The 25,514-nt window shown below is 36.6% G+C and overlaps 1 protein-coding gene across 3 annotated transcripts in view; it reads right to left on the bottom strand.

The window, feature by feature from the left end:
- Positions 1 to 2,471: 2,471 nt before the first annotated feature.
- LOC120857922 (protein SCAF11-like) overlaps positions 2,472 to 25,514 on the bottom strand; it is a 92,677-nt gene continuing 69,634 nt past the window's right edge. For 2 of the 3 annotated variants that reach the window (XM_040233816.1, XM_040233818.1), the window contains 9 exons: positions 14,842 to 14,900; positions 14,557 to 14,666; positions 13,527 to 13,628; positions 11,712 to 11,818; positions 8,362 to 11,058; positions 7,322 to 7,665; positions 5,962 to 6,180; positions 5,492 to 5,611; positions 2,472 to 5,221 (listed from right to left, as the gene is read on the bottom strand). In XM_040233816.1, coding sequence (XP_040089750.1) covers positions 5,075 to 5,221; positions 5,492 to 5,611; positions 5,962 to 6,180; positions 7,322 to 7,665; positions 8,362 to 11,058; positions 11,712 to 11,818; positions 13,527 to 13,628; positions 14,557 to 14,666; positions 14,842 to 14,900 — 3,905 coding nt within the window. In that variant the 3' untranslated portion in view covers positions 2,472 to 5,074. The remainder of the gene's footprint in view (positions 5,222 to 5,491; positions 5,612 to 5,961; positions 6,181 to 7,321; positions 7,666 to 8,361; positions 11,059 to 11,711; positions 11,819 to 13,526; positions 13,629 to 14,556; positions 14,667 to 14,841; positions 14,901 to 25,514) is intronic. The other variant, XM_040233817.1, reaches the window with a different exon arrangement.

Genomic DNA, 25,514 nt, shown 5'->3' on the forward strand with positions numbered 1-25,514 from the left:
AAGGAAGAGAGAGTTTAAAGATTAACTAGTGCTGGGCTTAAACTATTAAGAGAAAAAAGCTATAAACGCTTTTCACACAAAACTCATGGGGAAAAAATTGTTGAATTCTGGGGAGGAGCAAAGAGAATTAGATGTTGCTAAGCAGAGAAAGGGTTTGGCCATCACGTAAAGAGAACCTAACAGGCTCCACAAAGGTGTAGTCTAGAATAAAAGCACATGGGCTGAACCACATTTGGTTGAGAAAGTTCCAGGATCCCTGGACTATAGAATATAGCTTCCCTAAACTCCCGAGGAAACCTTTTAGCCTTTGCTTCTTAGGATTCATTGACTTGAATTAGATATTATGCCGTTTACAGCTAGACTGTGAAAGATAACACTAGCCTAATTTTCAGGTTGACCCTTTAAACAAATTCACCCTTGCAGAGCTGTTGCCTGGAAACAGGCAACTTTCTGAGTTGTGCTTTGTAAATTGGCATGGTTTGTTAAAATAGTAACAGTGAAAACAGAGCTGAAAGCTGCCACCATCTAATATGGAAAGTACAGTTTAAGTGTTGCACACAGTAAGTTCACTCTTCCACATTTCTTGTTATTTCTGGCTCCAAACAGCAGCACACTTTGTGATGCATAATTACTCTTTCAGTGGGGATATTTTTCTCCCTGAATTCATGGACTTCTTTTCCCCACTGAAACTCAACTGAAAGAACTAAAGTGATGAAAAAGGTGGATCTATCAGAAAATCTAAACAATGGCTATAAACTGCTGGCCTTCAAAGAAAATTCTTTTTACTGTTAAATATACCACCACATATAATCAAGCTCTTAAAGAATAAAGCATTATGTAACTACCGCCCAAATTATTAGACCTTGGTAGTCCCCTTCCTCCCCAGGGCTGTCCTAGCTCAGTCACAACCTCCTCCCTCTCCTACATCAGTGACCACTTTCCTGATTTTAAAGGCAATCACTCTTTTAATCACACTTGCTTACACCACCTCCCCTTAAAATCAGCTGTCCTGTCTGTGCTCCCTACTCCCACGTGTGATGTTGGTTTACATCTTGGTCAAGAACTGACTTTGGTGCCTATCAGTTCTAGGTCTGAACCTGGCTCTTAAGTATCTGTGTAACTCAGTGACTCAGTTAATTCTTTATGCATCTCAACTTTCTCATCAGTAGAAAAAATTATTAGTTTTATAGACACAAAAACACAAATGTCTGACAAGGTGCCTGTCACTGCACACGTTCAATATGCTATTATTGTACTAATCCTTTAGAAAACTGTGGTATGATTAAACCTGGTAATATGTGAAGAATCCAGTAATTCCTGGCACATAGTAGGTGTGCAGTTTAATCAATGTTAAGACCCTAAAAACAAGAGCAATCTTACATGCTATCACAGTATCAAAGTAGGAACCAAAAGTAAACAAGAAGCTCAGACAGTGGAGGGACTATGACCTAGTACACTCAAGAGAGCAACGTGGCATCACGTATCCAAGTTAAAAATGTGTATCTTGAAATTCAATGTAACCTTGTAACAGACTCAGAGATAATCCAGTGTTCATTAAAACATTTTAATAAAACTTCAAAATGTAATTTAAGATGTCCATCAACAGAGGAACACAACATAGCCCTAGAATATGGACATCAGAATATATCTTCAATTTATTAAGGGGCACAGAAATACAGAACAGTTTACAGACTTATTCATGTGCTAGGGGAAAAGATTTGTGAAACCTATTTTCCTAGAGCCTTAAAAAGTGTTATGTTTTGAAGAATTTGGGAAAAATAACTTCCTGATGATTCCTCTGCACAGAACAATCAACTTAGGAAAACAATGGATTTTAAACTAAATGTAACTTAAGAAATTACACTTTGTGTATATAATTACATCTTAAAATTTTTTACAGGGAAATAAAAACTTCTAGGAATCAATCCCCACAGAAAATAATCTGAAATGGGTATGATCTGTGTATAAGGAGGCTTACATCATTTGTATCAGTACAACTTATATCTACTAATTTCATTATTTAGTAAAAACAGCTTAGCACCCAATATTGGAGGACTGGTTCCAGTAATGGTGTATCTGTGTGATACTATATGGCTGTTAAAAACCACGCTGCACAATATTAAAATGGAAAATTCTCAATACATCAAGTGAAAAGGATGTTACAACATAGTTATGTGCAATTTGATCAGTGTTAGTGGTTACCTTTAAATGGTAGGATTAGGGACTATTTTTCTTACTTTTCTGCTCTTTAGATTGCTTTTTAATAAAAGCATTTCTAACTTCCTACAATGATTATGTAATGCGTGCTTAGAGCCAACTTCAAGCTTTCTTTACAGCCTGGACATTTATGTAACTATGCTGCTAGTCCAGCTACTTTGGTACAAATTCAAGAAATACTGCAATCCGCCTGAAAAGATGAGGTGAAAAGCCATCATTTCCCAGGAATCTTAACAAAACATTAAAGACACTACTGTGTTTATCAAAAGAATTTATTAGAAAATATTACATACTACATATCTGTTTAAAGAGTATTGTTTCAGTAGACAGCACTCCATCCTCATACTACAATGTCTCATGGACCATGGAACAACCAGTGTGCTTCTGAAGCCACATCTCTTGGATGGAACATTTACGCAGTACATACTGTGGCCATTTAAAGGAAGATAATGGAAAAACTGTCATTATCAGAGGGGAAACAACCCAAATTTTTGGAATGTTAAAATAACAACTAATTTTAGTCTCAAAATTCTAGGCATCACTATCGCCTAAAACATCAGTCAATGTGACTAGTAAGTTAGAGGGACCAAGGTTTCAAAGATCAAGTTAATACTGAATCTTCATATATAACGAGAAATCTGCAACCCCACAAAATGTTTTTAAAGTTTGTACACATGCAACTTAAATTGCTGATAAAAGAATGGGGAATATTAAAAAGCAATGTATTCTTTTTAACATAAAGCATGCACTTTCTAATACATTCTTAAATATTTCAGTTGATTCTAGTCCAATAATATTATTTCAAGTGCACTCTAACCAGTACCCCAACCAGAGTACATACCTGTTATTCAAAAAATGTGTATTAAGAATTCAATTAACTCATGGTACTGCTACCAAAGATATGAGACTTTAACTCTTGACCACATCATTTATTTTTTTCAAAACTTTTAAACACGTTTGCACAAGCTAAATGGTATAAAGCAAATTTTAAACTTGTCACCCAACTCCCAAATGTCACTGAAAGACGTAGGAAAAATATGTTGTGTGATTAATCAACTTAGGCAATTTACTACAAAATTTTCTACATGTGAACTAGCTTTAATCCAAAATCGAAAGTTCAAAGAACTGTTTTTTAGAAACATGAAGTTCTAAAACTTTAGAGTCCAAAACCAAAACAAATGAGGAGGTGTGTGTTGATAATTGAAACACTGTCTTAATATTTTATTAGAAGAAATATACTTTCAAAACTCTTGCCCCATCATAATCTTAACATAAACTTTAATTAAAAATATATATAAATCAGTAGAATACCGTATTACAAACGCCCAGAAATGCACAATAAAGATCGGAAATTGCTTGGAAATATTTCTAACACTTTTTGGGATTATACTCATAATCAAATAAAGACTATGAAGTAGCACAATCAGTACTGGGGCCAACATTTCAAAACTTGCCTATCAAAGCTAGCACCAGGAAAGTATTATACACATAAAACTGAGAAAGAGAAGATCTTTACTTCAGAAAAGCACAGTCCTGGAGTATTGCTTTCGCTATTTAGCTAGCATAAGGGTCAGCCTGTCTCACTGAGGCATATATCTATCTTTACGCCATTAACATCTGATCCAAAGTGCTTTCCAGTTATCTGGTATCTGTTGAAAACTGTTACTGGAATGAAACAGTTTATCATGGAGTTACTCCATTTTTTCTTCCAAGATGCCAAATAAAATAATAAGGCTAGAACATTTTAAACTTACTTTTAATAAAAATGAACATATTCTAGTACTTAAAAAAAAACAAACCTCAATCTCTAGCCCTTGAAAGCCTTACCAACACTCCATTATATTTAATTCCTCTCCTTTTTTCCAAAACACAGGTTTTAATGTCTAGAATTGTGTAACATGGTTACCAAATTAACAATTAATTCACTGTAAAGCATTTGGAGATTTGCCCAAGTGTAAGAAGAATTTCATTAGTGATTAACAGATGAGCAACAACGTGAAAGCCCCTGAAGCGAATATCATGATTTTGCCTTAGACTTAAAAGCAATTTTCCAGTTGGCACAAACAGTTTACCATTTCTGATGAGCAGAAGATATTACGGAAGAACATAATTTTTACAACACTTTTTCCAAGCAGGTCTTCTAAATTCAACAGAGCTGAGACTGCCAAAGCTGTAAATCTAGCAAATCAAACTGCTTCAAATCTCAACTGGGGAAAAGAAGGCACAAAAGAAAAAACAAGCAGCGTAACGTTTATTTGGTGACACAACAGGTGAACAGTGTTCTAAAGTTTTTAACACTGAATTTTACTCGTGATAGTATCTTCTACCTAAGCAATTTATTCAGATGTGTGCTTTAAAAATACATATTAAGAACCCTGCAATTGGTATGTTCTCTTATTAGAAATATTCTTCATGGTAATACATTATTTATCTTTCTATAATTAGAGAGAAAAATCATAAGACCATTTTTTATTTTTAGCCTGACAGAATAAATGTATTATATATATCTCTTCCAAAACCAGTGCACTCTGAAGTTTCTAATTTATGCACTCCATTGTTCAAAAACCTGTACATCTTCCAGTATCCACAGTATAACACAGTCCTAGTAAAAATGCATATTCTTTTAAACCCTTTACTTTCCCTTGAATTTTATTTGGGGGGAGGGATGGAGGAAAGATATAGATATTGCGGTGCAGAACTATATTTATTTAGAACAAAACATTATATCCTACATTAAAAAAGATAATTTTATCAAAACCAAGTTTCAATCACAGTTATGTATGATTCTCAGTTAAAGGTACATGTTGAAATTGCACTTTGCAGATATCTCGTCAGTGTCCTTTCTAACGCTCCCACTTCAGCACATGTTTTTATCAGCAGACATAGGTTCTTCCAGAGTTTTCTTTTGGCTTCCCTTCCGTGAATATTTGTATTTGTCTACATAGGCTTTAACCAGATTTGCCACTTTAGTAGAATTTACTTCTCCACTCTTACTATGACACACCTGTAAAAAAGAAGAAGGAATTTTTTTTTCATATTTAAAGGGATTAAAGGGAAAGTTCTTTGAAAAACAAATACCCCAGAGACATAATCAGACATTTTTACATGTTTCGTATCGCCTAGAAGGTGTATGTTTCATTTTCTCCAAAGGGAAAAAAGCTGATGAGCAGAAGCTACCTCTTACTATTTTAATTAGATTTAATTAAGCATTCTTTTATTAAAATAGGGATGTTCAAAATAATATGTACATAACTCCACTAAAACTATAACTTACTTTATCTACTGCTTTTCGTACAATCTCTTTATATTCTTCCTTGGTGATATCTTTATTTTGATAAAATGGCTTAATGGCCAATTTTACCTCCTGTGCTGCTTTTTCTTGAATTTGCAGTTTCTGATAAGAGGAAAATGTGTAATTATTACTTGCCCAATCTCAAACTTTTAAAAAAATTATTTAAAAATATAAAATTGAAAACACTGCACATTTACATTACAAGGAACTGTTCCAGTATTAGTGTCATAGATATAAAATATTTATTTACTAACACAATCAAACATTTCTAAAAATAAACAAGAAATACAACCAGTAATTCAATGGGCACCAACACATGTAGACAGAATTCTTTAAATTGGAATTTAAGACTATCAACAATAAATTCCCTTTACCACTTATACAACAGAAAACTGTTATTTTATCATAATCATACGTAGAATTATATAGGTTGCTCTCAACTTTGAACTTGCCTTGTCTGTCTTCGAGCTATCTGCGGAGGCTTCCACTGTAACACTTACTTTGCTTTCTGCCAATTTTACAGCAGCATTAGAAGCTTTGCTGTGACTTGATGACGCAGTATTACCAGAACTTGGTCCCTGAACTGTTCCCATATTTCCTGGGGCTGCTGTCGGAGCAGGCAAGACTGGTGTACTCATGTTATTACTTACATGAGAAGCACTAGGAATACCCTGTTTTAAAGAGGTATCATCAGTTAATGAATTATTTGTACTCAATAAAAGATGTTTAGTTACCTATTAGACATTAAAAAAAGAAAAAAATCAAGGCAATTTAATACTTAAGTACTTAGGAGAAATGTCTATTTCAGGTAATTTTTATCTAAAGGACTGTGAAGAAAAATGAGCAACATTCTTAAATAGAATGTCATGATGACTTTTAAAATATATACATATTATAATGTTCTGACAGTAACACTAAAACCAACAAGAGAGAAAAGCAGCATTAATGACAATATCTTTCCTATAAGTATCTTTAAGGTAGGTACCCCACTTTAAAGATAGAGGAAAATAAGACAGTGAAGTCAAATGACTTGCATGAGTTGATAGCAGAAAAAGACATAAGATCCCAAATTCCCACTTTCTGGCTGTTCCAACTGTATCCTGCTGCCAGCAATCTAGAATTTCTGAGATATAGACATGGAATAATAAAGCAACACAACCATTACAAGTTGTTATTCCAATCTACTATATGCCCAAGAGGCACTTCTTTCTTTTTTTAGCATGATAAATTCATGAAAATGAAACACATACAGTAATGCACAATGAACAACTTTATCTGGCGTCAGTCTGAACAAGACAGTACAAGCTTTATCACAGCATCCAATCACAACAAGTTCCCAGCCCCCAAAAGTCCGATAAAAAAGGGAACTTTTTTCAAGTATCCATCACATGATTCTAGTTTGCCTCATAATTTGGTTTTCTTAAACTTACCAAAAAACTTGTTTGGATATCAGCACCAGCATGTATGTAGCTTAGATTGGATAACATGTATTCATTTTCTTATTTGGAACTGGGAGGTTTGGGGAAGGACAGTGAAAGAGGGGTTATAAAGATTTACCGTGAAGTGAAGTGAAGTGAAGTCACTCAGTCGTGTCCGACTCTTTGCAACCCCATGGACTGTAGCCCACCAGGCTCCTCCGTCCATGGGATTCTCCAGGCAAGAATACTGGAGTGAGTTGCCATTTCTAAGTCTAATCAAAAAAGCCACTGTATATGGATATTGAGCAAGAAGCCCTTTCTTGAACACCCATCCCTAATAGCTAAATGTTTACCATGGCGAATGCTGACTACACTGGAGTGGCTGAAAACATACCTGCAACTGCTTTCCGTCTGGCTGTGAAGCAATGTAGCTGACTTGCTGGGATGGTGGAGGAGGGGGCGGTGGTGGCGGTAGTCCCTGAGATACACCGCTAGGAGCCGCCACCTGCATGAGAGGGACTCCTGTGTGCAGATGCAAGGGCAGCTGAGGATGAATGCTGAACGGACTGCGCTGGATGTTCATCAAAGGAGCAGGAACACCCACTGGATATGGAAACATATTCACAGGCTGGTGCGCACTCATGTGCTGCTGCACTGCGCTCACTTGTGGCTGCATCATAGTTATAGGCAGCTGAGGACCATCACCCTGTTGGTTTGCTTGGTCTTTCAGATTAGACTCTATCAAAAGAAAAAAGACTTATGAAAAAATTCATGTTACAAATTTCCTTAGAGAAACAAAGAGCCACTGGTTACTGTAAAACTAAATACCAATTAACCTAAACCAATCCAATTATTCCGTTTAATCCTGTCATTCCTAAATAATGTAGGATGATTTTCTAACTGAAATAAATATTCAATCAAAATTATTTTTAAGAATAACTTCACACAATAACATTGGACAACACTAGCAAAGAATCAGTAGCTCAAGAAACTTACTAGTAAAATAATCATAGAATTTAATTACTTAGAAAGTTAATCACTTTTTAAAATCTTCAACAGCTCTTTTCTTGCGAAAAGTCAACTCAGTGTTCTTAAGAAAAGTCAAGGAACGATACATCTTTTTTAGCTGAGTGACTTATTAAACAATGATCAAAAAAATTCAAGTGCACACATCCGATATAAATGAAATAGAATTTAAATCCTTCATACAATTATTTCAAATCCCTCTACTGTAGCAAATTATACATAAAATATTTAGGTCTTTGGCAAGGCTGGGGGCAGGCATGGGGTGAAAAAAATATACTGTTTATTACATAAAATGAGGTTCAATTTAACATAAAACTATAAACAGAGATCACTTCAATCCATACAAATAAGGTATTAAATTTATAATCTCTCTCTTCAAATACAAGTGTTTGTAAATAAGCATGTTACCCTGTTCAGCCGTCTCGTCGTCTTGTCTCATCCACCCAGACTGTGGGCCTGAAGAACTCCTGCCTCGTCTCGAGTAGTAGTTCTGTACATCTGCTGGCAGGGTCTTTCTCACAGCCCAGCTCGATGCGGATGTCCACCCCGACCTGTCGGCTGGTGTATCAAAGGAGAACTCTTGCTCACTTTTTCGTTTATAGGGTTGCTGCTCCACAAACTTGAAAGTCTCATTCCCTGAACTGTTTGAATTCCCTGAGAGGGGTTTTCGGTTTTGCCACCTGTTTTCATTTTGATCTGTATAGGCAAAACCACCTCTATGGTTACCTCTACCACGGTTACCTCTACCACGGTTAGACATCCAAGCTGAACTAAAGTTTTTATTCCAAGAATTCCCTGAATTCTCATTTCTGTTTTCTTCCCAATGAGAATCTTTTAACTTTTCTGGATTTCTGGTCCTCGGATCAGGCCCAGAATTTATTTTTTCTGTTACCCAAGTGGGACAGTCATTTCTATGTTTGTCAGCAGAATTTGAATCATCAGCATCTGGACTGATGTCATTTTTTTCTTTTCTTGTATTTTCATTCTGTTTCTCTGAGTCACTCTTTCTGTATCGATCATTCCCTCGTGGACATCTCCAACCATCGTTTGCCCATCTCTCTTTCCATCGAGGAGAGTAACTGTCCCTGTCATTTCTACCAAATGATGAACCCTTACTTTTTGTTCTAGATCTTGATGATGACCTCGACCGTGATCTGGATCGAGACCACCTTCTCATTCTCCTTTCTCTATCTCGGTCTCTCCTCGACCCATCTCTATCACTCTCTCTTTCTCTGCTCCGGGACCTGGATTTTTCTCTTGGGGAGGAATCTTTTACTCTGGACTGAGATCTTCTGTTCTCTCTTTTTGGGGAGAGTGACTCAGATCTTTTGCCTTCCTTAGCACTATCTCTTTTTGGAGACCGCGACTGAGATCTCCTCCTTTCTCTTGCACTATCCTTTTTGGGGGACTGAGAACGAGATTTTCTCCGTCCTCTAACAGATTCTTTCTTAGGAGACGGTGATCGAGACTTCCTGCTGTCTTTTCCAGTTTCTCTTTTGGGAGATGGAGACTGAGACCGCTTCTTTTCTCGGGCAGTATCTCTGTTGGGAGACCAAGTTGTAGATGGAGAGTGAAATCTAGATCTTCGCGTACGAGGCTTTTTGGCTTTATCTGTCACATCTACTGGGTTTTCAGATGGTTGAGATACAGTTTCAACCTTTTCATTTGCAGGATCAGAGGATGACATATTCTTTTGGGAACTGTGCTCCACAGAATTTTCATCAGCATTTACAGATGGTTTAGCATCAGCATTTACAGATGGTTCGATTTCAGATTCATTTCGGTCACTGCAAAATGAATCACATTCCATAGGTATCATTTCATTATTGTCCTCACTAAAATGCTTCTGAATCAGTGCAACATGAGTTTTAGGCAATTCTGTAGATCTGGGATGTTCAACCAAAGATTCAGTCTTTTCTTCTAAAGATTTGCCCAATTTGGTGTTAGGACTTTTTTTTAATAAACTATTTTCAGAGTCTTGAATACTATTGAGAGTTTCATTCCCTGAAGTATCACATGTTGCAATTATTTCTGCATCTTCATTTTCAATATGCCCAAGCAAATGAACCTCTGAACTCTCAATAGATTTTCTGTCCACTGCTTGTATAACTCCACTCTCAGAAGATTCTAATTTGGGACTGTCAATAAGCTGTTCTGTTTTTACTGTAGAATCTCTATGATCAATAATTTTTACTATAGGACTCTCCATAACTTTTTCTTCATTAACTATCGACTCTGCGTTCTCAGGTAACTCACCTAAGCCTGATGCAGGTTGGTATACTTCAGATCCTGAACATCTAAGAGAACCATTTGGAGCATGATCTATACATATATCTGCTTTTATTTCTGATTCTGAAGTTTCAGCTATTGGGTCTTGATTTTCCAATGGATCACTTCCTTTTTTGGAAGTGCTTACAGAAATCTCACTTTCCAGACATAAAACATTAGCTTCTATACCTGTATTCTCAACTTTTTGAACTTCCTCCTCCCCTCCAAATAACACAGGAGGATCTTGGGTATCAGACTCAGAATGTAAAGTTTCTACTCTTTCCTCTGTATCATGGGTCTCGGCACATTCTTCACTCTCTTTTAACGGCTCACTGCAACTTCTTAAGCCATTAGCAGACTCACTCTCTACATTTATCTGCACAGTGTTAATACTTTCTACATCTGATTGGTATTCTTTCTCTAACTCAGGTGGTATGTCAGTTTCTGCTACTTCTTCATCAACTGAATCACTGGAAGATGATTTTTCAGGGGGAGGCACAGAGCTTCGAAGTTTCTTTTTCAGTAAAGGTAGTTTTCTTCCTCTTCTTACAGACTTCCGTTTTGGAGCCTGCCTTGTTTGCTTCTCTGACTCATCTAAAGAGGAAACACTTACAGATGGATTATTGTTATCTGGGGCATCACACCCAGAAATATTTGATACTGGGGATCTCTGAGACTGACTGACTGGTTCAGCTCTTGTGTTACGTGTAGATCTTCTTGTAGGAGTTGCTGCTGCAGGTTTTCGTCTTGATCCTCTGGTGTTTGAGGTACCAGAAGTTTGCTTCTTCTCTTCCCCTTCTTGAGTATGTGCTAATGCATAGCCTTTGCAAGAAGTACCTAACAGTATACAAAAAGAAAAATAAGTGTATGATTCATCAAGTGATAAGAATTTGGCTTCAGCTTTTTTAGCATAAAATAGACATCTATAACAGGGTGAAACAAAATATACTTGTGAATCAAATTATTAATAAATGCATAGTTACTAACATCTGAGTAATACCAATTTTTGAAAGCTACTGAAATGAGTTATCCCAAGATTTGAATCCATGTGGGCAATTCTCTAGTGAAAAAAACAAAAGAAAATATTTGGTCTGTTAATTGCCATTTGCTCTATGAATCACTTATTACCTAGGCAAAAGCAGGACACAACAGCTATCCACAAATAGTAAAGACTCGAACTATTTGTTCACAATTCATAGGAAGTATTACTTCTAAAATTCAGTGGTTTGAACACTGAACCCTTAAACAAAAAGGAAATTACTAATTAGTTCCTCAAAGACATGAAGTTGTAATTTCTTAATGTAAAAGGATTTTCTAGTTGCAACAATTTTAAAGTCAAGTCACTGTACAAATATTTATAGAAATATCTAGGACTCATTATCTATACCTTGTTTTACAGCATTTCTAAGTTATCAACACTCATACTTTTCATGAGATTGAAAGAGGCTTAGTAATTTTTTTTTAACTAGAAAGAAATTCAAAAACTTTACCAAAATTTTCTAAAGATATGGTACTTGTTGGAAGAATAGTTCTTGGCAACACAGAAGAGACGAGAGGAAGGACTTCTATTTCAATATTCCAGGGTATAAAACTAATTCTGAAAATTTAAAACAAAGACATTTTTGTTTAAATAATAAAACCAGCAATTTAAAAGTATTAATTTTCCAAATAAGCTAGCTATTTTAAAATATAGGTGCTTAAATTATTTTCTGCCAAACAGCTAAAAATGTAAATTTAAGGTTACTCATAGTAATCAAGATGGCTACCAACTGACTACAAAAAATAAAAATATAAAAAACCTTCTAAAAGATGCTTTTTCAATAAATTAATAGCAAAGTATTATCCAGGGCAACTTAATACATAGTAGTTGACTCTCATTTAAATAACTTAATGCAATTATTTTGTCAAGAATTGTAACTTTTTTTCACTACGTTAAAAATAACCAACCTGGATAATAAAATGTAGATAAATAAAATACACAAATGAAATGTACAGATTTTTAGTGCATAGTGTGATGACTTCTGACCAATGCATCCACATACCTGTATAACCACTACCCCAAATAAGAAATAGAACACTTCCACCATCCCAGAAAGCATCTTCCTGACCCTTGTTCCCCATCCTATTTCCAGGCAACCAAAAAGATAATTTAGTTGAGTTAATCAGATTAAGTTTTAAAGAAATTAGCAAGGTAAAAGGGGAGTCAGTCCATAAATAAATAAAAACGTAACAAAAACTGAAAGGAAAGCTATCACTTGAATTTTTTGTGAGATTTCTTTATATTTTTATGGCATATATCAAGGCAAAAAATATCAAAATACATTCTTAAAAAGGAAAAAAGTACTGCAACTGATTTCTATTGCTATGTTATATGCTAAAATTCCTCAATCTGAGGATGATGGCTCTTCAAAGTTCCCAGGATCCCTATGGACATGCTAAGACCCCAGTTACTGCAGTCACACCAAATTCAATCTTCCTACTCTTGACTCATATTTGTTCAGTCAGGTCTCCTAACAAAAGACTATTTCATCCAGTCTAAGGTGAGATTCTGGAGGACAAAAGAAGCTTGAAAAACAATGTGCAATTTGCACATACACAAAAATATACAGCTCTAAGGGAAATTTTCATATTTTACAGATCTGGACTTTGTCTAATTTTACTTATTTATATTCCACTGTTACTCCTAGAGGACGAAGGCCCTATGCAGAATTCCATTACAGTGACATATAAAAGTTATAGTTATAGGAATGAATATAAAACTCTAGCAAGGAACTTAATCTTTACACAGGTGCTAGATTTAAGTACATATCATGTACCTAGCTAGCAATGTGCTAATAGTTTCAGGGCTTACACTATGAGAGAAAAGGCTAGGCTATATAGAGAGTCATGAATGTCAGGGCAAAGTAGGGACTTGATCAAGCAGTTGTTTAGAATAACATTTCGGAGACGGAAGTGTCGTGACAAAAGCAATGCTTCAGCCAACAGCACATAGGGAAGACTGGAATGGAGGAAAAGATAACAGAAGGATGAAAGATCTGAACGCTAATACTAATAACGAACCTTATCACGTAGGTGTTCTCCCCGTTAAAGAAATCAAATTTTTACATTTATTAAACAAATAAATACAATATTCTTTATTTTTCAAGGGGTTCCTTAAATAGAGACCTTTCATTAGGCATCAGAAACACCAAGGTTTAATTAAACAAAACTTTCTTAGAAACGTAACTATTGAATATCTCTGTATATAAGATATTATCTTATCCACACATTAGCATTTAAACATTTTAGTAAACAATTTTTTTTACCTTCCAATTCCAGGTAATGTATCAGGAAACCATGATAATTCCAGTTCCTGTCTCTTCTGCCTAATCAAAGCACTGATCTCATTGACTTCTATAAATTCTGTACTAAAAGATAAATTTTAGATCCTCATCAGAATTCCAAAATTTTAAGTCCAGAATAACAATTGGGTTATATCATAAACAACAGAAATTTTCATATCCAGCATTATAAGTCACATTAAAAAAAAAGAAAGAAACTTTTTCTATCTAAACACTTTTCAAAATGGACCCATTCCTAAAGTAACTTAAATTTTTATATTACAAATAAAAATGGAACTAATCTAACTTGTGGCCACTTTTAAAAAGTCAATTCAGACTAATATTATTACTATTGAAAAAAAGAAGTAATACTATTTCTTTCCCATGAACCGAAGCTGCAAAGAGCAGTTTTTAGCCGAAAGTGTAAGTGCAATAGTTTGCCATCTGAAACTACGCATAAAACAAAGGAAGAAAATAAAGGAGGCATGGTTATTTTTATAACCCAAAATAGGCAGAGTTCAGTTTTTTAAAAGGCACTGAAATGTAATTGTTTTCTTTGGTACCTTGCCAATCTTTAAAGTTAAATCACAATCATAATCTGTCTTGTTTATTCAACCAGGTCCGTTATTTTTAAACCTCAACTTAATCTTCAAATTCCACAAGTATCTACACAGCATCTATCATACAGTCACAATGGATTAAAAAATGACTGGGTCTACTCTGAAAGGGTACCCCATAATTTAACAGCTTAACAACTAGCCTACAGCTCTATCATATAAAAATCTGTGTACAACTTAATTTATTATTAAGGAAAAGGAAGTCCACTAGCAGTCACTGAATAATAGACAATCACAAAAGAAGGTTCTCTTTATTTGCCGAAAGAAACAAAAACAAAAAACAACATGGGCTTTCATAACGTTGTTGGGCCAAGTTTAAATTTCTACCAAAAGTTAACTGTAATAAATAAAACATCAAATATAAAAAAAAGCATCAATTAAAAGTAAAAAATACTAACCAGTAAGCTGTACAGGCAAAAGAAGATTCTCCAGTGTGACTACTAGAAGAAAAGACATTGGAGAAAAACTTTCTGAAGCACTGATTTGTATATGGATTTGATCTTCGAGGCTAGAAAAGTAAAATGAGGTTGGTGAAACACCAAAAAAAAAAAATAAAAAAACCCTTCCATAATAGGTAGGACATAGTTACATTTAAATATTTTGATGTACCTGAGGCACCAGAGTTATGTACCAAACAATCATAAGTTGTTATCTAAGAAAAATATTTTTTTATTTCAACAAACCTTGTTTGTCTTTATTATTGAATTTTTCTTTCCTCCCATCTCATTGTATTTAGAGTTTCCTGTACAAAGACACAAAAAGATCTTGCCTTAATTTTTATTTTAAAAGGTTTTAAACCAGTACTAATATTGGCATATTGACGAGAAGGTTAAAATATGTATAAAAATTACTTTTAAAGTAATAGTACCTGCATTTATATAATTTTTCCAAATGCTAGTTTCATCTTGGTAAGCCACAGACAAAAGGAAAATATAAGAGGCCACAATACAGAAAACTAGTGAAGCATGTAAAATTGCTATGCTTAGAGCATTAAGTATCGAAACTTTAGTCAATATGTTCTGGCACTATGTGCAAACTTAAAGTGTCTTGTAATATTAAGCATATAAAAGAAATCAAATTATTTAATATCAATAATACACTTAATATGTCCTTTCCAGTTATGACCTAAACAGGTACTATTAACTCACCACAAGCAGGAGCTGACCAGGGGAACTGAAACCATCAGCCCTTGTCAACCATAAAGTACCATTTAATCACCAACCTCAGTAAGTACCCTCACCATCCTCCTCAAATTGTATGGAATTAGGAAAAGGAGAAGTCTTGATTAAAACGGCTTTCTGCTATAGCAATGTTTTTGGTTGTATTGCTTACAACTTATTTTTTGGTTTTACATGTCCATTTCTATGGATACATTCTTCCAGGTTAACAAAGATAAAGGACAAATAGCTCCTGCTAACCACAAAAACTGTTGAAGATTACTGCTCTTGGTTTTTCTTTACCATAAAGCATGTCTTATTAGTCATCTCCACCTATGAATACACTTGTCTGCAATAAACTGCTGCTGGTACTGCCATTGCTCTCTCCTCAGAACTCTGGGTAAAGTCTACAGTACAAACGACAACTGGTCTTTCAATCTCCAGCCAAGCTCGTCTCACAAAGGCCAATCTAACTTTGTTCAAAATACATCAGCCTAACTGGGAGGCCAAGTTCCTGCTACTGCAAGATCGTAGTATTTTGGGTTTCTTTCGTCAGTCCAGTTGGTAACAGCCTACTTTCTACTTAATAGCATACTAAATTTTAAGTTATTATACAACAGTTGTTTGCTTTCATGCTATTACTCATCTATCACACATGTCCCACCCAGAACAGCTGTAACAAATTACATTTCATACTGGGGAGAGGACATTTTCATATTGCCAACATCCGCTGTATCATCGAAAAAGCAAGGGAATTCCAGAAAAACATGTATTTCTGCTTTATTGACTATGCCAAACCCTTTGACTGTGTGGAGCACAATAAACTGTGGAAAATTCTGAAAGAGATGGGAATACCAGACCACCTGACCTGCCTCTTGAGAAATCTGTATGCAGGTCAGGAAGCAACAGTTAGAACTGGACATGGAACAACAGACTGGTTCCAAATAGGAAAAGGAGTACTTGTCAAGGCTGTATATTGTCACTGCTTATTTAACTTATATGCTGAGTATATCATGAGAAATGCTGGGCTGGAAGAAGCACAAGCTGGAATCAAGACTGCTGGGAGAAATATCAACAACCTCAGATATGCAGATGACACAACCCTTATGGCAGAAAGCAAAGACGATTAGCCTCTTGATGAAAGTGAAAAAGGAGAGCGAAAAAGTTAGCTTAAACATTGAAAAAACTAAGATCATGGCATTCAGTCCCATCACTTCATGGCAAATAGATGGAGAAACAGTGGAAACAGTGGTAGATTTATTTTGGGGGCTCCAAAATCACTGCAGATGGTGACTGGAGCCATGAAATTGAAAGATGCTTACTCCTTGGAAGGAAAGTTATGACCAACCTAGACAGCATATTCAAAAGCAGAGACACATTACTTTGCCAAGAAAGGTCCGCCTAGTCAAGGCTATGGTTTTTCCAGTGGTCATGTATGGATGTGAGAGTTGGACTATAAAGAAAGCTGAGCGGCAAAGAATTGATGTTTTTGAACTGTGGTGTTGGAGAAGACTCTTGAGAGTTCCTTGGACTGCAAGGAGGTCCAACCAGTCCATCCTAAAGGAGATCAGTCCTGGATGTTCATTGGAAGGACTTGTAAAGCTGAAACTCCAATACTTTGGCCACCTCAGGCGAAGTGCTGACTCATCTGAAAAGACCCTGATGTTGGGAAAGATTGAGGGCAGGAGAAGGGGACAATAGAGGATGAGATGGTTGGATGGCATCACCGACCTAATCAATGGACACGGGTTTGGGTGGACTCCGGGAGTTGGTGATGGACAGGGAAGCGGGCGTGGTGTAGTCCATGGGGTCGCAAAGAGTTGGACACGACTGAGCGACTGAACTGAACTGACTGGGGAGAGGAGTGCTGATGGAGTTCCAGGAATTTATCTTCTTACCCCTTATTATACATTTAAAAGATGATACGGATTTTTTTTAAATGATTAAAGAAGCCAGGAATAAAAATGTGATAGGTACCCAACCACAATCTCAGAAGTAACAATTTCATTTAACTAGACGGACACTTGCTACATTGTAGGTACACTGTAGTTTTTAAGCCCTAAGGATGCTGAGTTGTTCTCAATCAGGTTTTGCTCACTCAATACTGAAGGAGGACATACAGTTTACAAAGCATTCCTTCACTTGGAAGTCTCTGTTGGGAAGCCACCACTAGGTGAAATGCTCTCTACGGGAAGAACTGTTACTTTTCTGGCCAATGCGAAGCATGAAAATCTAGTCCCAAAGCTATTTCACATATTTCTGGCTAATTCACAGGTAATTAATGAGCAGTTCCAATTGTGGATATGTCTAAATTGTGGTTTCCTAGAGATCATTTCACATGTTCACTTACTAATCTATCCTTTGGACAACAGTGATACAGTTTTTCATTTTTATAAAAGTAATGCATATACGTACTTTAAGAAGTCAAACAGCACTTCTGGACTTATTTTAAAAACATTACAGCAATTCTCATTCTTAATTCAGCTCCACCAAAGCACCCATCACATGTTCATACTTCTCTGGGCTTTCCTGGTGGCTCAGACAATAAACAGGGAGACCAGGGTTCAGTCCCTGGGTCGGGAAGATCACCGGGAAAAGGGAATGGCTACCCACTCCAGTATTCTTGCCAAGTGAACTCCACAGACAGAAGAGCCTAAGGGCTATAGCCCATAGGGTCACAGAAGAGTTGGACACAACTGAGAAAGATATAGACACTACTCTATCTTGTTATTTTTGGTTTCAGATATTTTCCTTAAAAAAAAATTTGTTTTTTCTCCAGACGATAGACTTCTGCTCCTCCACAAATGGTTTTTAGCTGCACTGTGCAACACAAGGAACTGACCCCAGCAGGGGAAGCGCAGAACCTTAACCACTGGGTCACCAGGGAAGTCTCCAAATATTTTTTTTGATGTATCAACAGTTGATGTAAGCAATGTTGCATTATCTAACTATATAAACATTCTCAGCAAGACCATGTACTGAATTACAATTATTTTTTTTGTACAACTACTTCCTTTCCCTATGGCTAACGATGGCTTTTTCTTGTTTTCAGTTCAGTTCAGTTCAGTCGCTCAGTCATGTCCGACTTTCGCAACCCCATGGACTGCAACACGCCAAGCCTCCCTGTCCATCACCAACTCCCAGAGTTTACCCAAACTCATGTCCATTGAGTCAATGATGCCATCCAACCATCTCATCCTGTGTCGTCCCCTTCTCCTCCTGCCCTCAATCTTTCCCAACATCAGGGTCTCTTCAAATGAGTCAGATCTTCGCATGAGGTGGCCAAAGTATTGGTATATGGTTTCAGCTTCACCATCAGTCCTTCCAATGAACACCCAGGACTGATCTCCTTTAGGATGGACTGGTTGGACCTCCTTGCAGTCCAAGGGACTCTCAAGAGTTTTCTCCAACACCACAGTTCAAAAGCATCAATTCTTTGCCATTCAGCTTTCTTTATAGTCCCAACTCTCACATCCATACATGACCACTGGAAAAACCATAGCCTTGACTAGGCGGACCTTTCTTGGCAAAGTAATGTCTCTGCTTTTGAATATGCTGTCTAGGTTGGTCATAACTTTCCTTCCAAGGAGTAAGCATCTTTCAATTTCATGGCTCCAATCACCATCTGCAGTGATTCTGGAGTCCCCAAAAATACAATCAGCCACTATTTCTACATCTATTTGCCACGAAGTGATGGGACCGGATGCCATGATGTTAGTTTTCTGAATGTTGAGCTTTAAGCCAACTTTTTCACTCTCCTCTTTCACTTTCATCAAGAGGCTCTTTGGTTCTTCTTCACTTTCTGCCATAAGGGTGGTATCATCTTGTCTTTATGTTGTATTGTCAGTCATTAATTGAACTAACTCTACAACACAAGTATAGATCTCTTCATACATTCAAATACATCAGTTCCATCAGGTTTGCGCCTCATTCTCTTGGAAACACTTTTCCTCTGCCCTCCTCCAATGTGAACTGGTAACTCTCTAAAAGCTGTTGCTCAACTGTCATTCTGGGATTCTCCTCTCTTACAATTCCCCCTTTTCCTGGGACAGAACTCATTTCTTACTGCTTTTTTCCTCCTTTTCTGTTTCTTTTAGGAACTCATTTTTCTGAGTCTCACATTGTTCCTTTGTTTACTTTCTCATTAAGTGACACAGACATATCCTCCAGTATAATGAGAAAAGATGTTTAAGAATGAATTTTTGAGCTCTTATTTTAAAACGTATCTATTTTGCCCTAACACTTGACTGGTGGTTTGGCTGTATATCAAATTTCTAGGATAATAATTATTTCCCCCAGAATTTTCAAGGTAGTGCTCCACTGCTTCATCTGTTATTGGCAACATTCTTTTACACATGGTCTATTTTCCCTCTCTAGAAGCTCTTCAAATATATGCAGAGTCTAGAATTCTATCAGTGTAGTTCATTCCTTGTTTACAACTCATCTTCCACTTCCATTCAACTTTTTAAACTTCAGCCATAATATTCTTAATTCCCAAAACTTTTCTTTTTTTAGTATTTTCTTACCTCATTAATGAAATATTCCTTCTCTTATCTCTGAGGATATTAATTTTCAAGTAACTCCCTGTTTCCCAGCACTGGGTTTGTTCCATCAGGTTCCTTTTCTTTGTCTATGTATCCATCTCTATTACCTGGAGGCTCCCTTACCCTCTGGTGGTCCTTGACTATTTGTGGAGCACTAAGATACTGACTGAGGACAATGTGGATAAGTGGTCAGTGCTTTTCAGGGGGTTTCACTGTAGGGTGATAAAGCAGAGAGACCTGGCTATTTCATTCAAAAATTTCCAAATGGCAATATCTCCAAGTCTTTTAAAGCAAGGACAATATCCTGGAAGATATCAATACCTTCTATCTTCCACTTTGGGAACAAGCAAGACTGCAAGTGCTTTGGGAAATGATCATGGGTAGGGAGGTGGAGACCTCAACATTTGCTTCAATTTCCTTCTCTTTACTCTGTTGTCTCCTCTACCCTCATTCGTGCCAGAGTTTAATCTGATTTAATTACTCATTTAAAGAGTAAGCCTCCTGTTTGCCTGGGTAGACTCCCCTTACCCTATACAGCCAAAAATCTGCAGGATAAACTGCTCCTTTAAAAATTTTAACCAATTTTGTTTTCAGCACCACCCCATACACCTGCTTTCAGATATAACATAGGTCCCCAGACCAAAGACTAAGGTTCTATGGTGTGTGATTTGATTTGATTCTCAATGTCACTCTCCATGAAAAGTCTGGGTTTCAGTTTTCTACTAAGACAGTTTACTATTAATATGCACCTCAAACAACCATTTTCAAGCCTCTCTTTTATGGACATCTTTCATCAGCTGTCCTTCTCTTCTGTTTTGTGGCTTAAATTTTTATTTTGATTCCTTTATGGTCTTTTCTGTAGGGCTCTGAGAGGGATCAGAGAATTAAACAACTGCTCAATCTGTTACACTTACCTGGAAACTTATTTTTTTTAATTTAGTATATCTGAAAAGATGTTTAAATGACAACATCTTTTTCTGCAAAACAAGCCAGTATAATAAAGGCTCTGATCTTGGAGCCCAGTAGTACTTGACAGGTACCCAATTAAGATTTGATTAATTGATTCCAAATTAACAGAGCCCTAATTACATGGATGTAGTGTGTATTTAGGGAAGTAGTCCACTAAGAAATGTCTTAAAAGGGGATACTTTTTATAAACTATATCAGTTATAAACTATTAGCCCAAACCAAAGACTATTATGTTCATTCCAAGAACAAAGTATATAAAGGAGGTATAAAAAAAAAAACTGTGGAAAGTCTCAGTTATCTATCTAGAATGACTGAAGAATGAGTGACATTTTCTTACCAGATTTGTCAAAAGGTATGCAGTCTAACACTTTACAATACTTACAGTGAGACAGCACCATATTCACTAAATGAAGAAAGTAAAGTTCATACAATTTTATCAGAGTCACAGATAATTTAATAGAAAAACTAACACAAAACCCAAATGGCTAAACTTCCAATAAAATTATCTATTAGGCCTGCTGGAGTTTTAACTGTTATACTAAAAATTTCTAATCCAAATAAAAGAATTTCACAATTTCATACACTCTATTCATTAGTTTTAGTACATATAATATAAAGATAATAACCTAAAGGAGAAATTCACACATCAATGTTCAAAGAACAGCCCCTCCTCACTTCGAAAAACTTGAAAAAATTAGATACTAAACCTCACTGCTTCTGAAATCTACTATTAAAAAAAGACAATATTTCCTCACAAAGTCCTTTCATAAAAATAAATTTAAATTATCCTTTGGGCAACCATTGTTCCTACTCAGTCTAACTGGATAAATACATTAAAATGTACTTAATTTGCACAACTTCCCACTAATTCTACCTTCACCATACCTTTCATCTTAATTCCTTTCTCAGTTCAAACGCCTACATTTAAGAGTCCAAGGTTGCTTCCTTCTTGCATGACAGGTTCATTAGTGCCCCTAAATTTCTGAGACAATTGCAAGTAACATTTACAGATTCTCTTAGTTTTCTAATGAGGCACTTTGTTAATAAAACCGTACCTAAGAAACCTCATAATTAATGCAAAAATTCAAGGTTAAAACTCAAGCTCTACAGCCATTCCTGAAGCTATGATTTACAAACTTTAGTCTAAGAAATAAAAAACTATTATCTATTACATTTCTGAAAGGATACACAAAATAATCAAAGTTAACTGGTCTGCTAAGTAGGGAGCAGACATTCGGCTCTTTATATCGAGCCATTAGAAAAAGGTAATAATTTAAGTTATGAAGATTGTCAATTCAGTCATTTCGGTCACTCAGTGGTGTCCAACTCTCTGTGACCCCATGAATCACAGCACGCCAGGCCTCCCTGTCCATCACCAACTCCCGGAGTTCACTCAAACTCATGTCCATCGAGTCAGTGATGCCATGCAGTCATCTCATCCTCTGTCGTCCCCTTTTCCTCCTGCCCCCAATCCCTCCAAGCATCAGAGTCTTTTCCAATGAGTCAACTCTTCGCATGAGGTGGCCAACGTACTGGAGTTTCAGCTTTAGCATCATTACTTCCAAAGAACACCCAGGGCTTATCTCCTTTAGAATGGACTGGTTGGATCGCCTTGCAGTCCAAGGGACTCTCAAGAGTCTTCCCCAACACCACAGTCCAAAAGCATAAATATTGTTCAGCTCAGTTGCTCAGTCGTGTCCGACTCTGTGACCCCATGAATCGCAGCACGCCAGGCCTCCCTGTCCACCACCAACTCCCCGAGTTTACTCAGACTCACGTCCATTGAGTCGGTGATGCCATCCAATCATCTCATCCTCTGTCGGCTCCTTCTCCTCCTGCCCCCAACCCCTCCCAGCATCAGAGTCTTTTCCAATGAGTCAATTCTTTGCATGAGGTGGCCAAAGTACTGGAGTTTCAGCTTTACCATCATTCCTTCCAAAGAAATCCCAGGGCTGATCTCCTTCAGAATGAACTGGTTGGATCTCCTTGCAGTCCAAGGGACTCTCTAGAGTCTTCTCCAACACCACAGTTCAAAAGCATCCATTCTTCGGCACTCAGCCTTCTTCACAGTCCAACTCTCACATCCATACATGACCACAGGGAAAACCTTAGCCTTGACTAGACGGACCTTAGTCGGCACAGTAATGTCTCTGCTTTTGAATGTGCTATCTAGGTTGGTCATAACTTTTCTTCCAAGGAGTAAGAGTCTTTTAATTTCATGGCTGCAGTCACCATCTGCAGTGATTTTGGAGCCCAAAAAACAAAGTCTGACACCGTTTCCACTGTTTCCCCATCTATTTCCCATGAAGTGATGGGACCAGATGCCATGATCTTTGTTTTCTGGATGGTGAGCTTTAAGCCAACTTCTTCACTCTCCTCTTTCACTTTCATCAAGAGGCTTTTTGGATCTTCTGCACTTTCTGCCATAAGGGTGGTGTCATCTGCATATCTGAGGTTATTGATATTTCTCCCAGCAATCTTGATTCCAGCTTGTGTTTTTTCCAGCCCAGCGTTTCTCATGATGTACTCTGCATATAAGTTAAATAAGCAGGGTGACAATATACAGCCTTGATGTACTCCTTTTCCTATTTGGAACCAGTCTCTTGTTCCATGTCCAGTTCTAACTGTTGCTTCCTGACCTGCATACAGATTTCTCAAGAAGCAGATCAGGTGGTCTGGTATTCCCATCTCTTTCAGAATTTTCCACAGTTTATTGTGATCCACACAGTCGAAGGCTTTGGCATAGTCAATAAAGCAGAAATAGATGTTTTTCTGGAACTCTCTTGCTTTTTCCATGATCCAGCAGATGTTGGCAATGTGATCTCTGGTTGCTCTGCCTTTTCTAAAACCAGCTTGAACATCTGGAAGTTCACAGTTCATGTATTGCTGAAGCCTGGCTTGGAGAATTTTGAGCATTACTTTACTAGCGTGTTTGATGAGTGCAACTGTGTGGTAGTTTGAGCATTCTTTGGCATTGCCTTTCTTTGGGATTGGAATGAAAATGGACCTTTTCCCATCGTGTGGCCACTGCTGAGTTTTCCAGATTTGCTGTAGACAACCTCAAAGTGAGAGGCTTATAGTAAGTAACAAAATCATGCTTTAGCAATATTCTGTAGTGGGAAGAGGCATTAGACATGGAGTAGAAGACTGGATCAAATTCTGCCTGCTCCAACTCTGTTATCTGGCCAAGATATTTAGCCTTTTAAAACGGTTTTAAAGTTTATAATTATGAATGATTTTGAACATTCCATAAAGCATTAAAAATCACACCTACAGAACAGATTTAACTGTTAACTTTTAGTTATTTTACTTTTATACTCATCTCTTTGTTTCTGCTCTTTGTTACAGGCATAGATCAGTTACCTTTTTATTATCAGGTAGTTACAGCCAAAGACAATCAAATACTAAGTACTTAACTACCATTACAACCTTGATACTCTGGAAAATGCCACATAGAAACAGAATCACTATTCACAACTTTAAAACTTACTAGAAAAAAAAAAAACACACAAAAACAAGCTAATATACTATATGTCACTGAAGTTTATTTTAAGAACTTAAATTATTTATGTACCACTATGAGAGGATAATGGCCAATTAAACTCTCAGAGTACATTATTTTTTAATTACAGAAAATTTCAAACACAAAATAGAACATTATAATGAAATCCGATTATACCCATATCCCAGTTTCCACAATTATTAATTCACATCCACTGTTAATTTTATTACTACTATCTTAAGTAATTTTGAACCAAACTATAAACATCCTATCATATTCATGCATAACTATTTCAGCAGATAACTAACTTTAAAAGATGTGTTCTGTTGGGGAAGTTATCAATAAACAAAATATATCCAATAACTCCTTATTACCAAATACCAATTTCAATTTTTCAAATTTCAATTTTCTCCAACTGTCCATAAAGTTATCTTTTACTTTCCTTTTACAACATATTAGAATAAGGATCCAAATAATCCAGCTGTGACTGGTTCAATGTTTCTGTCATCTCTTTTAATCTACAGGTTCCCACTCCCACTTCTCAACTCCCTCCAATTTTTTGACAGAAGAAATCAGGTCATTTGTCTGTGTTCTCTATGTTTTGCTGATTTATCTCCTTGTTGTCACTTAACATGCATCTCAGTCTCTGTATGTCTGATAGCTCAGCTGGTAAAGAATCCGCTTGCAATGCAGGAGACCCTGGTTTGATTCCTGGGTGAGGAAGATCTGCTAGAGAAGGGATAGACTATCCACTCCAGTATTCTTGGGCTTCCCTTGTGGTTCAGCTGGTAAAGAACCCACCTGCAATGTGGGAGACTTGTGTTCGATCCCTTAATTGGAAAGATCCCCTGGAGAAGGGAAAGGTTACCTACTCCAGTCTTTTGGCCTGAGAATTCCATGGACTATATACTCCATGGGGTCACAAAGAGTTGGACACAACTGTATGACTTTCACTTTCACTTACTGATCACTGCCTAAATGGTATGATGTTCATTTACAAAATGCTGATGTTCTAATTCCATAATTTTCAATTATTTGCTGAAATATTTCTATAAGAAATGAACTTTCCTTTACCTTGATGTACATTTTCAATTACCTTGATGTAAAGCTTATATAAAAAAGGGAAGGTAGATGTTTGTATCTTTCCTTTCATATATTGGCTTTAAAAATGAGTCTAAACCAAT

The sequence above is a fragment of the Oryx dammah genome, unplaced genomic scaffold (genome assembly GCF_014754425.2).
Source record: "Oryx dammah isolate SB20612 unplaced genomic scaffold, SCBI_Odam_1.1 HiC_scaffold_29, whole genome shotgun sequence".
Lineage (NCBI taxonomy): Eukaryota > Metazoa > Chordata > Mammalia > Artiodactyla > Bovidae > Oryx > Oryx dammah.